Here is an 18,026-nt window from a genome sequence, read left to right on the forward strand (position 1 = left end):
AATTGTCAGTTACAGAAGAATGCAGCAATGTTTGAATTTGAATTTGTTATTCTTATTGTTTTAACAACAATAACTACCAGGATCATGCCATAGCAACACAGTGATGCCCAATCAAATGTCAGATACAAGGGATCTGACATTACACATCCAACAGGACAGTAAAGCAATGGGCATCAATGCAACAAGTCAGGCCTTAAAAAATACCTGAGTTATATAACAGCACACTGACAGTGTCTCATACAAATGATACTCTGATCAGGAAGTGATTTTTTTTTTCTTTTTTAAATTAAATAATCTTTCATTTAAAAACATAATAATTTTTGAGCAGTGTATTTAAATTTCTAATAATAATGTAATTTTAAAAATTACATTATTATTTTAATTTTTGCATTTTTGATTATTTTTTCTCCTTCAGTACTTTTTTCATATTTCACTTTGCTCTCACTCATGCTTGGTTATATTTATGTGCATGTCATCTGTATATGGTAAAGTGCTTTGTTACGTCCTACAGAGCAGGAGCTTTTCTGGGGGCTTGTCTTCTCCTGTTTTTTTGCTTATTTGTTGGCTTGTTTTGTTTTTTCCTATAAGCTACAGTCCAATTAGCCCGTCTTGAATCAGTGGAAGCTTGAGAAGTGACAAAACCCCATCCTTCACCTCTGTCTCAGCCAGTGGAAGCTGGTAGAAATCATGCTGGACGTTAGAGAGAACGAGAACCCCCCAATGCATTGCAATGTTTTGCTTATCCTCAGAAAATGTCTTTGGAAAAATTTAATAAAAATTATTTTAATTATATCTTCTAATCCTTTTCCATGGCAGATATGTTGAATTCTCAGTCAACAGGTACAAAGAATTTAAGGGAGATGCTGATTTTTTGCAGACTAGGTCACTTCATGGAATGAGTGTGAATGAAATATAATAGTTTTGTAAATTGTATTTTACATTTAAACACATGAAAAAACAGAAAAGTGCTGAGGGATACTCTGATATTCATGAGAAGTGAGAAAATGTACGTGTATTGAAGAAAATGAAAAACTATATTAAGAAAACCTGGACAAAACAAAGAAATGAACAACCAAAAAAAAGAGAGTGCTGGCTCAATATAGACAAGATGACTTAACATCTGGGGAATAAAAGGATGTGGTTTCAACTACAGTGTTCTGTGGTCTAAGTAATGTTGTGAGAGTGAGTTTGAAGAAATTATGTGCAAGTAAAATCTTCACCCATTAAACTCTGCTGTTCTATTTCTTTTCTTTCTCAGTTACTTCCTTCAACCCAACAAGTGACAGATGACAGATGTTTTCCTTCATGAACTTGAAAGAAAAAAAATGTGGTAATTTTTTTATTCCACTGATAAACAAAAACTGACATGAAGAGCTGTCACTGATGGTTGATGCCATTTAAGTCTTTAAAGAATTAGTTATCAACTGGAATATCTATTTTTATACAGGAAAAGCACACTTTACCAAAATGTACTTAAGGCCATGTTGCACTAAAGATGGAAAAAACAGGCAAATGTAAAACACACTGTCAGTTTATCATTACTGTTTGTATCTAATATGAAACCTTCACACTGTTAGTTAATAGAAATGCCTTTGGCCCCATCATGTGGTCAGTGCTGATCACTGCATTAAATGCAAATCAAGCTTCATCTTGTCTCAAATTGTTCTTTCCCTGTACTATCCAACATTATAGATGTCGACATATTGACACAGAGAAATTGATAATAATAAAGTAATACAAATAAAGAAAATGTTTAAAAAAAAGAAGAAGAAGACGAAAAAATCAACTTGTGTATTAAGGAAAAGGCAGCATTATTCTGTTTATCTCTTGTGCTTGCTTTTGTTGTAATGTTTTTTATGGTAAAACACACAAACACAGCATGAGGAAAACAAAATCTTTATTGTACTTCAAAAATGGGACATAATGACAAATGTCACTTTTCAAATGTCTTTTTTATACATATCAACAAATATTCTTATTACTGCTGCATTTGTGTCACATAGAATATTTTAAAAGGTTACTTAGTCAATTAGAGCTATTTCCACAATGAAACAGGCTAATGTGTAAAGTCATTACAAGCTGCCTCATGTGCCCTTCATGTTTTTTGTATTGTTGCTTGATAAGAATATGTGAGCATTTACTATTATGGATCATCTACTATGATTCGTAATAGTGAACAAACAAGCCATTGTTATGCATGGTACCGATACTGTAGTTGCACACTGACCTCTGTGCAACGGCAGCAGTTGTTTAGCAGTTTAGCAGCTCAGTGACCACACGACCTTGTGGTTTCTAAGGTTGTGACAATCAACGCAGTGAAGACCAGCTATGATGCTTGAGGCACAGCTCACATCTTCTCAACAAAACACAATGTAAGCAAAGCACCAACACTATTGAAAAAAGGCTTTGTTTAATCCGAAATTTTGATTGGGGCTTTTACAATATTGTCAATATTGTTGTTGTTATTTACTTGATATATGTCAGTATGCTTAAAAAAGGTGAATGAAGATGAGCCCAGAGAAAAGAAGGCAATACCTTTCTTATTACATGAAGAGGTATTCTTCATGTAATAAGAAAGTAACATCAATTGCAGATGTCTTACTTTGATAGGAATCATCATTGTAGAGTTTCAGCTAAGTTGAGGTCAGATATAATGTTTTGCGCAAAAGTTAAAGTTTTCCTGTGACTTGAGTGATGTTTTCTTTGTATAGAAGTTTAGAGTTAAAAATGTTATCTGCAGCAACATCTGAAAGAAGTAACACAAGGAATGTAAATGTGGTGTAGTCACATACTGTTACTATTGCATTTATCTGGGACTCTCCACCATTTGTCCTTAGAAATGAAGAAGCTTCTCGAATGCCAGGTGAAACGTCTTCAAGCAACTTACAGAAGTCCAGAAGCTTTTCTTTCCAAGCTCCTTAGACTATCTATCACTATAGCTGACTGCTAGATACTGAATCCAGACGCTCCTGTTCCAGTTGTGTTAAGAATGTTATTTTGAGGACTTTTTATTTGTTTGTTTGTTTTTTAAACAAAGATATACCACTGGATACTTATGAACACACCTAAAAATTGAATACCATATGATTTATCCCATGTAGCATGTCTGTCTGTGTCTGCCTGACACCAACTGCACTGGGTAGTGGATGTCTTAAAATAGGCTTAAGTTACTGTTACTCCACCTGGTGATATATACTGAAGAACAGCGTGGCAGACAGCCTGAACCTGTGCTCTTCATCACAGGATTAATGTCAACTGTTTATTTTGCTTTTTTATGTCCTGCAATGTACATTTGTCAATATAATCTGCATCACAAAAGTTTGTGAAAAGAAGCAAAAGGAAGTATCAGTTAACAGCCTGGTGTGAAAACCACATTAGATTAAAGTCACAACTCTTTCTTTTTTTAGTGTGTCGGTTAAAGACACACTGACATGTATGTTCTGATGTACTGCGTGGGAGACAGCACGAACCTGTGATCTTCATCTCAGGATTTAGGTCAAAAGATAGAGAAAAGTCTGTTCACACACATTTATGTATAAACATTTGCTACCACAGGAGTGAAACAAAAATCACATGTAAAATGTGACAGCTGCAACTGATGGCTTGTCTTTTTTCTCAGCAGCTTCAGAAAATCAGCCATTTCTGTGCACATAGTTACAGATTTGTCTCCACATTTACAAATCATTTACTTTTAAATCTGAGTGAATTTCACAAGATCTTGCAGATCACGTGCTCTGCATTTTCCTGCTTTTAGTTAACTGTAAAAACTTTGGCTCCACCATGTGATGAGTGCTGATACTATGCGTTTTTACATTTACTACTAAAGGTTACAGCTTTTACTAGATCATCACAGAATTATCACTAATCACCAAATAATACATGTAAAGGAAAACACCGATTCTTGTTTAATGTAAGGGTTATTATAGCGTTGTCCCTTTCTACATTATGCTTGACTTAAACGTAATGGTTTGTATGATTGAGATACATACAGAGAATAAATGTAACACTTTGAGACAGATTTATGTAAAACATGAGGAGAGCACAGATTTTATTGTAGTTAAAAATTGGCATGGGATCACAAAACCTGACAAATATTACTGGAAATCTAAATGTTGGTCAACAAGCTTCAAAGCATTTATTATCATTGCATTTGAAAAGACAATGAATTTTAATTGCATCACCAGGTTGCCGACCAAACACACATTGTTATACGTGTCTCACAAAGTCCATTTACTGACTTTTTCATACATGTCAAGCATATAACATAAATTATTGATGAATTTATGTCACTTTACACAAGCTATTCATATCAATCACACTTTTCATTAAAATACTGCTTAGAAGAACTGCCTGCAGGGGAGTTTGTGCCCTTCATGTTTTTGTATTGCTTGATGTCTCTGTTGGTTCTCAGTCATCCAAAACACAAGCCGAGCAACAAAGCATATGCTGTGCAGTACAGAGAACGTGACACAACATAGAGGAGCCACCACGACAGGTCAAGACTCAGCTGTACCTCTGCACCTAAAGGACAAAGTCACTCTTTCAGGGATACCAATGTTCATATTTTGGACTGAAAAGACAGATGGTTGGTTTGAAAGAGGAGCAAAAGAGACCATCTATGTCCACTGTGAACGACCACCTTTGAACAGAGCGAGCAGCTTATGACACCAACTGTCAGCTACCCACAATGCAGTCCTGAGATCCCTCAATAGGTCACATGATAGGGTAAAGGTCTTTCAGTGGTTTCATCCAAAACCTCTGATGGTAATGGCCCACGCCTTTTTACACACTATGGCTAATGTCATGTCGCAGATGATTAATAGTGGGTCAATGATCACCTCCTAAGGGTTAGATAACTGGGACTTTCCACCTGATGAGAGGTAAAACGTCTTCAAAAAAATTTAAAGCTTCTTTTCATGATCTTAGATCTCTTAAGTCTCTGATTAACAGCTGTGAACAAACAAGCCAGTGTTTTATGCATTATACAGTTTTCCTTTCTCGATGACGTCTGTGCAGTTTAGGTAATGTCACATGGTTTAGAGGTTTAGCAGCTCAGTGAATACAGGATATAGTTTGTGGTTTTAATGTCATGACAACACAGAAAAAAGTAACCATGATGCTTCACTGTGTTTTTATCTCAAACAAAAGGCACAGCCCACGTCTGCTGAACACAACACAAGGAAAGCACCATCACTGACCAAAGCCTTTTATTCAATCTCCAAGGCTAAATGTAAAATGTTGGTTGGAACTTTTACAGGGTTGTTGTAGTTTATTTAAATTATGTTAAATAAAATGTAGTTCGAATATTAAGTATTAAGTATTTAATTTAATTTAATTTAATTTAATATCTCATTATATTAAATGCCTTCTAAATTCCTTTTTTATCCCTTTATGTTTTCTTCAAAATTAAAGTAATCCAGTGAGTACTTGTAAAATATGTTTACCTTTACATTAACTGCACAGCTGGAACTGCTAAACTGGCATAGTTTTATTAGCTACTTGACCAAAAGTCAACGTTAACTTTCATCTTGATTTGAAATAGGTGGTGTTTCTCTTGTTTCTCTTCCATCCTGCTTCAGTCTAACATCTGAGTAGACAACATCCACTTCAGCATCATCTGAAAGAAGTAGAAAGAGAAATCTGTGTCTTGTGTAATCAAAGGAGATTAATATTGTACATCAAAAACCTGTAGCAAGAAAGTTTTCACAAACATTCACCATGACACAATATTTGTAGCTTTGGCTCTGTGCATTACCACAGTGGATTTTAAATCAAACAAAAAACTGTGATTGAAATAAAGCATTTAGTTTTAATTACCTTTAATTTAAGGCATTAGGCCCAAAATTGGATAATTATTAGGGGTGGCAATTTAACGCGATAATTGTGATTAATTAATTAGAAAAAAAAGGGGGAAAACGTATTTATTCACACTTTGCATTTCAAGCAAAGAGGAACTTTTGTTAATGTTGGATTTCCTGGTATACCAATTACACTGATACACACATCAGAGCTACGAGGAATCAGAAGAAAGCATGTTGCTAGGACTGATCGGAGGCAAATTTCATTTCAAAAGACTACCTGACAGAAGCCTTGAAAAAAGCGTGGTTTTGTGCAAACTGTGCAAAAACCTTATGGTACCATCTAAATGCAAAATATGTTGCAGCGAGCACAGAAACTGTGGGAGCTGCTAGCTCCAGCAGTGTCAGTTTGAGTATCAACAATTTAACCTTAACTTGATGAAATGACTGGCTTCAGGACCAAAATTAGCAAGTCAACATCAGACAAACTTACAAGTTCTCTCGCAAAATGGCTTGCTCTGGACTGTAGACCACTATCAGTGGTAGAAGATAGGGGGTTAGAAAATTTGCTACAGTTAGCATCAGGTGATCTAACTTTCCAGCTACTTTTACTTGAAGACTATTTCAAGTAAAATTCAACAGCTTCATGACACTGAAAATCAAACAAAATTAGATGCATTACAGACAGCCCTGCTAATGTGGAGGAACTACACCAGGAGCAAACAAGACTGGGGCAACAGAAAGAGCCACTTATACAGGATGTTTCCACACGGTGGAATTCAACAGTGGATATGGTTTCTTGTCTACTAAAAAATCAAGAGGCTGTTTTTGCTGCTTTGGACAAACAAAAGCACAAGCTAGTGATTTTAACTCCATCAGAGCTGGTAAACCACAGTCCTTGAGCCATGCAGGTAAATAAAACTATTTTTTAACTTATTGTTACTGTTTCTTCAAAAAGATCCATAGTTAACAGTTATTGTGTAGATTAATAATTACTTTCTTGAGCTGTCTACTACAGATTTGTGACTGAGCTTCTTGGAGGTGAGACATATGTCTCATGTTCAGTGGTTTTACCTGCTTTCTGCCACCTGCATCACACCGTGGAGGTCTCCAATTATGACTCAAACTACATGGTGAAATTTAAGACTGCCTTCACAAAGGACCTATCCCAACGTGTAGCTACACTCAACCATCAGTGGCTCAAGATAGCTACTGTGCTTGACCCACGCTTTAAGGATTTCAAGTGTGTTGCGAGGGGAGAGTGAGAAGAGGTTTGAACCAGCCTTGAGGCCCTGCTGCAGGAATAGTGTAAAGATGCCACCACAAAGGAGCCAGCAAAGACAAAGTGCCTCCTCCTCTCTTCATTGTCTTTAGACTCTGATTCAGATGAAGAAGCCCTGAGTAACAGGGCCCTGAGTCTGTACAGAGCAGAATCCACCATCAGCGACAGAAAGACTGCCTGCTGCAGTGGTGGTCAGTCAAGCAGGGACCCACCCACAGCTGTCTGTCCTGGCCCACAAGTATCCTGCCACTTCTGTCCCATGTGAGAGACTGTTCTCACTTGCAGGTCACACGTTTCTACCTTATTTTTTTAAGAAGAAAAACTGCACTTTATCTTGAAATTTTTATTATTATTATTATTTAAAGACAATACCACTTTGAAAATGTATGTAAAGGACTTAAAATAGCACTTTCTTTTTAAGTCTGCCCAATTTTGGCCAGGGATATTATTTTTTGTTTCTCTGTTTTGAATTTAAATGCAGTTTAAACCCTATTTTTTCTTTCCAGAAATTAAAAGAGGTGGAGTTTACAATGTTAATGTCCATGTCTATTATTTGATTTGGTCACCTAATAAAACCCCTTTAAATGAAAAAGTATGGCGCCTTGGGGCAAATTTTCTTGTGCAATTAAATGCGATTAATCAAGATTAATTACAAAGCCTCTAATCAATGAATTACACAATAGATGGAAAAGTAGCATCATGACCAAGTTCTGTTTCTATTTTATTTCTGGAAAAATGAAGCAGACATCATATCTAAAGTCATAACAAAGCTCTAAATTTGTATTTTATAGCTTTTTGATGTAATTTTAAATATAATGCTCAAGTAGATGTCAGTATAAGTAAAGGAGGCCATCATTCTGTGGAAAAAGCACAGAAATAAACCAGAGAGATGGCAAAACATTTAGGAGTGGCCAAACAACTTTGTACATTCTTAAAAATGTACAAGGTTGAGCTGCAGTTGCCATCTCAAATATACCATTCTTCTTCTATCCAAGAGATATTCTCTGACCCCCACCTTGATCCCATCTGTGATGTGTCACTCCAAAGAACACGTCCCTGCTCTAGAGTTCAATGGTGGTGTGCTTTACACAACTGCTTGCAACACTTTGCATCAACACTTTGCACTGGGGCTTGGAAACCCATTCCATGAAGCTCTCTATGCACTTTTCCTGAGCTAAGCTAAAGGCCATGGGTTGAAGGCAGTCTTACTGCAAGACTGAAGTATAAAACTGATCCTTACACTTTAAATCATTTTAGTTTTCTAGTAAATTTTGGTTCTCTGAAAACAAGAGACTGGAAAAAAAAAAAACCTCCACTGGCCAGTGGTACCCTCAGCGTCAAGGTAGATAGACCTATGTTCTAACTTTCCAAACACGTCACTTTGTTCTCAAAAGTTATGATTTTTTTTGTAGATACACGAAAGATATCAATTGCTTTATTCTCGAGTTATCACAATGATAAACCCACCTGCCCACTGCTTGTCAGGATGACAACAATAACCCATCAGCCTTTTACAGCTGAGGAGAAAATGACTGTAATTACTAAACATTTAATAAAAAGTTTTGTAAAACTCATTGAATTAAAGGTGAAAATCAGCATTTCAATCACATATTGATTATTTTACTAAAATTTTACTAAAATCCCTTGTGGTCCTGTACAGAAGCAATACAAATAATGGCGCTTACTGTAAAGGTTTTATAACAATTTGACATACATTCATGTGTGGTACTCACTGAGATAAAATTGATAGCAGCAATATAGTTAATTTAAAATATTACCTTCATTAACAGTCATAGTGCCAGTCTTTTGGAATTTCCGGACACCAAGAAACACAGCCAGAATGAGTAGAATGGCAATGCTTCCTACCACAGCCACAGTCACGACACAGTGGTCAGAAATATTACCTAGAAATTGAATACATTAAGAAGAATGTACTGAGATAATGGGGATATAATGGCCTCAAGTCACTTGCAATTTATGCTTCAGTATCTATAAGGTAATTGGTCTATAGACATATAAGATTGATTTTTTTTAACTCAAATAAATAACTTAATTAGAACAATGCCTATGAATACATAAACTAAACAAAATAATTAAAAATATAAAATAAATGAATATCTAAGTAGAACATTTTTTTATATTACCTGTACATCTTATAAGGTGGATGATGGTTTGTTGTCTGCTTATATTGTTCTGGACAATACACATTAGCTTTCCCAGCAGTTGACCATGTAAGCTGATGGTAACATTTGAAATGTTGTGGTTTTCTGAAATGTTGGGTTGGGTTTTTATCAACAAGTTATCATCTAATAAGAAGATGAACTCTACGTCATCTCCTTCAGAGGAGCAGCTGACTTTCCTTTGTTCTGGCGACGAACACACCTGAGATACAGCTGGTTTTGACACAGGAGCTGAAAGACAAACATGTGGTCACATATGTATGCAGTACGAATTGCAATTTAACATCCACTGCCAGCTCTGCAAACTATCATATATGTCTTCAGAAACTCTGTTTTTAGTGGTACCTGGTAAGTTATTCTAGTTTTTACAAAACTGAATTTTGCAAAAAAAAGAATTATCTTTGGGAGACTTTGTCAGCATAGATAACTTTTAAAAACAGATCTATGCTACTTTTGAAAAATGTTACAGGTTATTTATGTCTTTGATTATCCAAAGATATATTTTAGCTTTACAACACATTTAACATGTTCATTTCTATTACATATATTTTACATTACCTGTACAGCTTGTAAGGTGGGTGATATTTTGTTTTCTGCTGACATTGTTTTGAGCAACACATGTCAGGTTTTCCATCAGTTGACCAGGTAAGTTAATGGTAACATTTGAAATGTTGCAGTTTCCTATACCGTTGGCTGTAGTCTGTATCAACAACTTATCATCCAAAGACAAAATGAACTCTACTTCATCTCCTTCAGAGAAACAGCTGACTGTCATCTGGTTTGGTGACAAACACATCTGCGTAACAGCTGGTTCTGACACAGGAGCTGCAAAAACAAACGCATAGTCACATATAGACACAGTATCAACTGCAATATGACATTCACTGCTACTCTAAGGAGTGTAAATACATATCAATACAGGCTTTATGTAAGTGCTTACTCATAGCTTACTTATATAAAATGTGTGCATAAAATGAATGATAATTTTATAACTCACTTACTAATATATAACCAGCAATAAGAACAACGATAAATGCAATCTATAAACTGTTCATGTAACTACCTGCTTTTTAAATTTCTGGTTTTAGCTCTAAACCACATTTTGACATGTACATTGTTATTACACAGATGTTATTCAATAAGTCAATAAGTTGTTGGTCTTACCGAGTATATGTAGATGGATGTTAACTGTGTGCAATAACACACCGTCAGTAGAACTGTGTGTTTCCATGCTGTACTCTCCAGAGTCATGTTTTGTTGCTTTGTTGAGCTTCAATGTTCCATTTGTGGAGACTGTAGTACGATTCTTGTATTTTTCATTGAGACTAATTAATGTATCATTTATTAAGGTTAAAAAATTTTCTGTACTCTTTTTCAAGCTTGTCTTCATATGTGGTTTAGTAGGTATGTAAAAAACGAGTGGTTCTCCTAAAACTCCAAAACACGTCTGGGGTCCAGGTTCAGTTAGATTGCATTCTGAAGACCCTGGTAAGAAAATGAATAAACAAATGTATACAAAGAGGGAAATTAATAACTATCATGTAATTGTACTAAACAGAAATCCATAAACTTTGTATCTATGTAACCGATTAATAGTTACTGACAAAATCCATGTGTATGGAATTTGAGCAATAGTATTAATGACACTGTTGTCTGATGTACTGTTGTACAGCACTATATCAAAGAGAAATGTTCTCTCATCAGACAAAACATTTAAATGCTTTAACCTCGTAGGACATATGTGGACATCATTCAACATTTGGGTTGTCTAGACCAAAATGCTGAATTTTACTCTACAAGGCCTGATATCCACTTACGAGGACATTAGACTGCCACTGAACTATTAAAATTTAAAACGAATGTCCTCATCTGTGGATCTCATTTTTCTCAAAAAAAAAAAAATCAGGTAAAAAATAAAAATTTGGTAATTCTTTGTTTTTACATTCATCGGGTCCCAATCAGCCCAAATAGCAAAGAGAAATTAAAAATGCATGCCATGAAAGAGTTCTTAGGAGGTTAATAATGACTTAACATTGTAGATTTGTTTTGTTCTTCTACGTACTGTTTAATAGTTGAAGTGTACCTTGTGCCACAGCGGTCATTGCTGGAGTTGCGATGATGATGTAGATCAAAATCATCTTCTGTTTGGACAGAATCAGATTATTTTGCATGTGTAGTGTACTATCAAACGTGTGGATTATCTACATAATGGATAAATAGAAACTATTCTTACTTTGGAAAATAATGCAACAACTATTGACATACTAGACATTTGCATGCTTTTTAACTAATGTCGCCATAACAACAGTCACTCACCACATTTAAAAGAAGATCACTTCTTACTCTTTGGCATGTGAATTCACCACTGGCACCTGGATGGTATATTTCTGGTCTTTTTTCCCTTTCATGAAGAAAATCGAGGAAGACATTATTTGCCTTCAGCACAACCAGAGCATTAGACTCAACGTAAATATTAAATAAACTTGTTTTTATATAGCACTTTTCCACTTGAGCACTCAAAGAACTTTACAACATGTTTCATACACACACAATTTTTTGATCTTACTATCTTACAGTTGCACACACATTCCAACTCTGACAAACACACTGGGAGAAACTTGGGGTTCGGTATCTTGTCCAAGGATACTCTGCAGACTGGAGCATTCACCAATGTTCCAATTAGGAGATGACCTGTGCTACAGCTAATCCCGTGAGAGCAGTTACCAAGCTTTATGTCAGATTCAATGGGTGTTCATGTTAGCCCACAATGAATTAACAGGAGTCACTCTCTGACATTAATCAACAATGCTGCTTCTTGCTTTTGTTTGTGCACTTTTTATTTGCATGTACCAAGACAAGAATGCACATGAACATGATGATGAGAACTGGATGATTAAAAATGCAAATATCCAAATTAGATTATAAGATATAGTTGACATGTTCATCAAAGATCTTCCTGAAACATTTCCACAACATAAAGTAATTTAGCAAATATGTAGTTACGAAACAGAAGGATAAGAACAACATGACATGTTTAGAATCAAGTGCTAACTGTAAATACCCAGCGGTACAACAGTACAACGTTTAGTTAAAGTTCTGTGTGCATATGTGTGGGTTGTACCTGTATGTCAGACACCCACAGTATAAAACTTCCTATTATTTTAATAAGTCAACAAATATAATTGTTATATTAATTGTTATATGGCTGATAATTATAAATATCTAGCTTAGAAAAACATTTTTATTCTTTACTTTGTTTTTTTTCTGTGCTCGCTGGTTGAGGCCACATTTCTTTTTTTGAACACCATATTAGGGCTATCCTATCAAACAAAATATTACTACTTTTAAAATCTTAGTCTGTTTTCAAATCGCTACTTTAAGCTTAAATTTTGTAGTTCTGGTCAACAGATTTATGACATTGTTTGAACTGTGGACACCAAAGCTATGGTGACCAATCAAAAGGGTTTCGTAACATTTCTTCTTCTATTATCTAGTATTTTTTACAATCATAATCAATGGATCTTTGAAATCTTTTTAAAATTGTTTTTATAGTACAGTAATTTCACCGATGAGAATTAAGTTTAGCATTACTTACCAGCACCTGGAGTTCTTCTCTGTGGCGGCAGGCATGACGGGCTTTGGGCTGCTGTGCTTGTCTTGTGGTTTGGACAGAAATGAGTAAGCATGTATTTAAAGTCATGTTAGTCAAGCATTTAGTGTCTCATCATACTTGTCTTTAATTATGCAAACATGTCAATATAGTAATTAGACAAATTAGAGTATTACTTTTGATGATATTCAGACATTTTATTTCTCATGTTCTTAATATCAAGCATTTTTGAGCTGCTATATGGATGGAATTTAAAAAGAGTAACTTTAACTGTAGCCCAGAAAATCATCTCAAGGTTAAACTGTTGGTAACAGAAGAGAATGCTTTAAGGTGTGCTTTAAAATATATGCAAAAAGACAGCATTGAGGGTTCATTTAAATCATGGAAAATCATGGAATATGTCCCAGATAATCCCATATTATATTCTCATTAGACAGACTGTGATACCGCATGCTTCTCTGAATCTCTGTAAACATACCAATGAAGCACTATATGCCTTTAAAGGGATTTTATTGTCACGTCCTGCAATTTGAACTCATCAACATGGTCTACAGCAAGTATCGGTTGACACCCTAATGTGGGATGCTAAAACTATGTTAGGTTAAAACCACAGCTCTTTCTATTTTATATTTGTTGCAGATGCACTGACTGATTGAAGTTTATGTTTAAAAATACAAAGAAAATCTACTAGCACACCCACACAGAGTGAGAAAGAGAGGGGTACAATATCATATAAACTACAAGGAGAGAGATCTGATTATAATATATTAAGGTTAGTTAAATGAGCGGGTATAAAAGTAATAGAATAATATTAGTGTAGTTAGAGTTGTTTATACTTTTTGGGAAATTACTTCACAAAGACACAGTGAAGCTCCTTCCGATCGTCTCTATACTTTTACATCAACTCCCTGAATGCAAACTGTATCTGTAGTGCTCTTTCTTGGCATTGCGCTTAACTGTTGCTCACTCGTCATTTTCTCTCTTATTAACCTAGCTTCAAAACTTTCCTTTATCATCATGGTATGGCTCATCCACTTCATCCTTCTGTACGTTACTAGATTTATTAAAAGACGGTACCAGTGCAATTCTCCATTCCTCAGCCATCCTCTCACTCTACAAGATTGAGTTAAAAAAAAAAAAAAAACTAGTTAAAAAGTCTATTTTTTTCTGTCTGTCTTACACGGATAGAATCAAATTATCTGCAACACACTGCTTTAATGTTTTACTATCAGTTTCAGGTGCATCACGCTGGCTGCTAGATAGGTGCTGAACCTACCAGTTAGCTCATTTCTGTCACTTTGTATATGTGTTTGATAGCTGAAGCATAAACTGAGCTAGCAGTTGTTGCATTAACAATAAGAGTCCAGCTTTTACAAAGCTACACTATACTTAGACTAAAAAATGACATAAACATGTACTTACAGCATACATGTGTAGTCTCCCCATGTAAGTCTGCTTTGTATGTATGCAACTAGCACTTGGTGCATACTAGGCAGCTGGTGGCTAAAGTCACTGGTACTGGCGCCACCTGGTGGTGAGCCTGTAATGCTTCATCCCAGGGTTAATATTAACAGACAGTCTGTTGAAAGAAGCTGTAACTGAGGAGTTTTCATGTGTTTTCAGTGCTTTGATGTCATGTCAGCTAGTAAATTATTAATTTCCATTTTATTTTATTGCTTCCAGTTATTTGTACATAACACTGGATTCATGAGTTGAGTGCTGATCCCTGCATTTCTTGCAGCTCAAACTTCTCAAACTGTTTTTACATTTACTACTAAAGTTTACAGATTGTTCCAGAATATGACAGAACCACTAATCAGAAGCTAATATAAGTAAAGGAAAACAATCATTCTTATTCACAAGTTGCAGGCTGATACATACAATACTGAGACTCTAAGCTGCAAGCAAAAAGCTGTATGCACTGAAAATACATGACTTAAATAACAAACTGTAATAGAAGCACAACTACAACTATTTCTAGAGTAAATCTTTCATGTTTTTTGTATTGTTAGATATAATAAGTGGACATTTTGTCATCTGCTGTGATTCTTAATAGTAAAAAAAACAAGCCAGTGTTATGCAAGACACATGTATAGTATGCACTTTCTCACCGTGTGCAACTAAGTTAGTATCACATGGTTTCATTGTTTTACGGTCATGACAGACACAGTGAATATTAGCTTAAATGCTCAAGCTATGAGATGATGGTTGATGCTTGACTCAGCTGTTGTCTTAGAGAGGCACAGCTCACCTTTGCTGTTATCTGCTATATATACAAAGCACAGCACAAGAAAAGCACAAACACTAATGACCACAGCTTTTTAAATCTCCAGTGTTATATGTAAGATGTTGGTGAGAGCTTCTAACTGAAACTGCTAACTTGGCATGAACAGGTTTAAGACTGGTGCTAGGTCAGAATGCATTAGGGACAAGCTAACTTGCATCTTGATTTGAACGTGGTGTTGCTTTTCTTGTACGCTGTTTCACTTTAACATCTGAGTAGATGATGTCATCTTCAGCATCATCTGAAAGACATAGAAACAGAAATTGATTTTTAGGTAGTCAAAAGATTTTACAATTATATATGAAAGACTTAACAATAATGTTAAGATACTGTCAGATTCAAAATCTTTTGGACAAACAGTTTGTGCTGTGTGCACCACCACAATGGATTCTAACAAAACAATCAAAATATGACTGAAGTCTAGATTTTTTATGAGTTGGATCTATTTAACCCTGATGTTAGATGGCATCCCAAAGACCCTGATGACAGTATAAGTGATGCATACCTCCACCTCAGAGGCTCAGAGAGATCCCTCATGTAATCCCACCCCCACTTTGACCTCCTTCCTCACACTGCACTACTGTCTCACTGTCTTCGTACATGTCCTGCACCACCCTCGTGTAGTTCTTGGGCACTCTTCTTCCTCATACAGTGCCCTGTTTTCTCTTGATCCACCAAGGTGCAGTGCACCTCCTTCTGGCCATCTCTATACTTCTCCATCAATATTGTCTCATTGGCTGTATCCCAATTCAGGGTCTGCAGCCTTAAAGTACGCAGCCTCAACGGTCCTCAAGGGCCGCGTACTCAAAGACCGCTAAGGCCGGAAGTGTGAGGCTTGTGAAATGGGACGGTCTAGCCTCCGTCTCGCTGCCCAGGTTGCCTAGCAACCATGATAGCGGGAAACGTGTGGTTGACAGAAATGAAGGAGAACATATTTTGTTCGTTTGTTTCTACATGGGCTTTGTGTGATTCAATAAGTATCTGAGGCTGAGACCACAGGACTGTAAAACATGATTGTTGGGCTTCATTTCTGTACTAGTAAATAACAAATAGTTAATGTTGTTCATGAGACTAAAGTCAGTGTAAATATGATATGACCAATATTATAGTTATTATATTAATCATTATTAGTTATTACAGCAGTGAGTTTGAACTCTCAAATCAAATGTGCAGGTACACTGGTACAGCACATGTGAGTGAAATTCATGTGAGTGAACTCTGTGTCAAATACTGAGCTTCAGTAAAGATTCAAGTTGCAGCTATTCATATGTCCTATCACCTTAAATCTTCACTCAAAGACACTCAAGTATCTATATATAATATAGATGTATTATATATGAGTCAAATGTTCCTTCAATATGTTGGCATTACTAAATTTGGCTCAATGCTTACATATTTGTGTAAAAAGCAAATGTACGAGCTGTGATAACTGTGTCTGATAGAATGAAGAGTAGACTGATATATGAAATATTCTTTTATTGGGTGAGAAAATCAGACCATGTCATAACTGCTTTAAGTCATACAGAATAGATATCAGAGCCTTAAACAGGCTGACTTCTGCTAAATGGGTCAAACTGGGCAGAAAGTATACAAACACATAACATCCTTATAGAATATGATGTAACACTATAGATCAATTTACCTCAGAATATATAAAGCATATAAACAATTACAGCAATATGATGCAACAAACACAGCAGTGCTACTAATCCAAAATACTCAAAGCTTCATAGAACTGAAACAAACATTTATTTTTAGCTCCATTCTGCTGCTGGTACATACTTTAGGTTTCTGAATATTAAACTTGTTGCTGCCTTTCATAGTGTGTAACTTGAAGGCCCTGAGTACTTTCTCCCACACTGAAAACACTGGGACGACAAAATTATTTGAACATTACCTAATAAGACTGATTCAGCACAGACAGTTAAACTTTCCTAGCAGTCCTTCACAGACAGGGAACAGTCTGTCTATTCTCTAGATCTGTCAGCTGCTGCTGGCTCTTCCTCCTCCTCTTCCTCACACACTGCTGAGTTTGTCCTGGTGGATCATCAGGGGTGCAAAGCCTCACAGATGATGTGCAGCAGTGGGTCCCTCAGTCTGTCCTCACTCTGGACACTTGCAGTTGTCACACATGGAAATCAAATGTGTGATACATGTTCATACTTTTATTACACAATCAGAGAGAGATTTTACCTTTTAACTTTTTCTTCTTCCTTTTTCTTCTTCCTTTTTTTTTTTTTTTTTTTACAAAGTTCAAGCTCTCATTACAGATGCAATAAAAATATTGTATAAACATGTGAGGAACTAAAGGGCCTCAAAAGCAACTGCAAAAATTAAGTAACTGAAAAAAAAGTTAATTTCTAATACTTGCTGAAAACCCTTTGCTGGCAATGACTGCCTGAAGTCTTGAACTCGTGGACGTCACCAGATGCTCGGTTCCCTCGTTTTTAACGCTCTGCCTGGTCTTTCCTGCAGCTGCTTTCAGTTGCTGTTTGTTTGTGGGCCTTTCTTTCTGAAGTTTCATCATCAACAAGTGACATGTATGCTCAACTGGGTTAAGGTCAGGTGACTGACTTGGCTATACAAGAATATTCTACTTCGTTGCTTTAATAAGGGCCTGGGTTGCATTGACTATATGTTTTGAGTCATTGTTCATCTGTATTATGAAACGCTGGCGAATCGATTTGATTGCATTTATCTGGATTTGAGCAGACAGGACATATATGGGGGTTGCAGTCATGGTGCTCTCTGTCTGACTTGGCCTTTTGTATCTCGTTTTAAATACACTGTTCTCTGACAGGAACAACCGATAATCATTTTGTGTTTAAATTTCAATTTTGAATTAAAAAAACACATTGCAGTGCCATCCTTT

General features: G+C 35.9%; 1 protein-coding gene across 1 annotated transcript; it reads right to left on the bottom strand.

Moving 5' to 3' along the window:
• Nucleotides 1-4,186: 4,186 nt before the first annotated feature.
• On the bottom strand, nt 4,187-11,431 carry LOC147320965 (uncharacterized). The gene is made up of 6 exons (XM_086307536.1): nt 11,344-11,431; nt 10,425-10,745; nt 9,819-10,085; nt 9,225-9,491; nt 8,859-8,984; nt 4,187-5,617 (listed from the first exon to the last, which is right to left on the bottom strand). The coding sequence occupies exons 1-6, from the start codon at nt 11,429-11,431 to the stop codon at nt 5,517-5,519; spliced, it is 1,170 nt and encodes a 389-aa protein (XP_086163662.1). The 3' UTR covers nt 4,187-5,516.
• Between the last annotated feature and the right edge of the window lie 6,595 nt (nt 11,432-18,026).

Source organism: Aulonocara sp. 'chitande type north' Nkhata Bay, linkage group LG10 (genome assembly GCF_057382095.1).
Source record: "Aulonocara sp. 'chitande type north' Nkhata Bay isolate Kocher_YH1m ecotype deep benthic linkage group LG10, A_spYH_male_GT1.1, whole genome shotgun sequence".
Lineage (NCBI taxonomy): Eukaryota > Metazoa > Chordata > Actinopteri > Cichliformes > Cichlidae > Aulonocara > Aulonocara sp. 'chitande type north' Nkhata Bay.

Coding starts and splice junctions, on each gene's coding strand:
- LOC147320965 (XM_086307536.1), bottom strand. CDS start 11,431: ATGCAAAATAATCTGATTCTGTCCAAACAGAAGATGATTTTGATCTAC. Junction 10,086..10,424: donor CATCCATCTACATATACTCG/GTAAGACCAACA, acceptor TTGTTTTTGCAG/CTCCTGTGTCAGAACCAGCT. Junction 9,492..9,818: donor CCACCTTACAAGCTGTACAG/GTAATGTAAAAT, acceptor TTTGTCTTTCAG/CTCCTGTGTCAAAACCAGCT.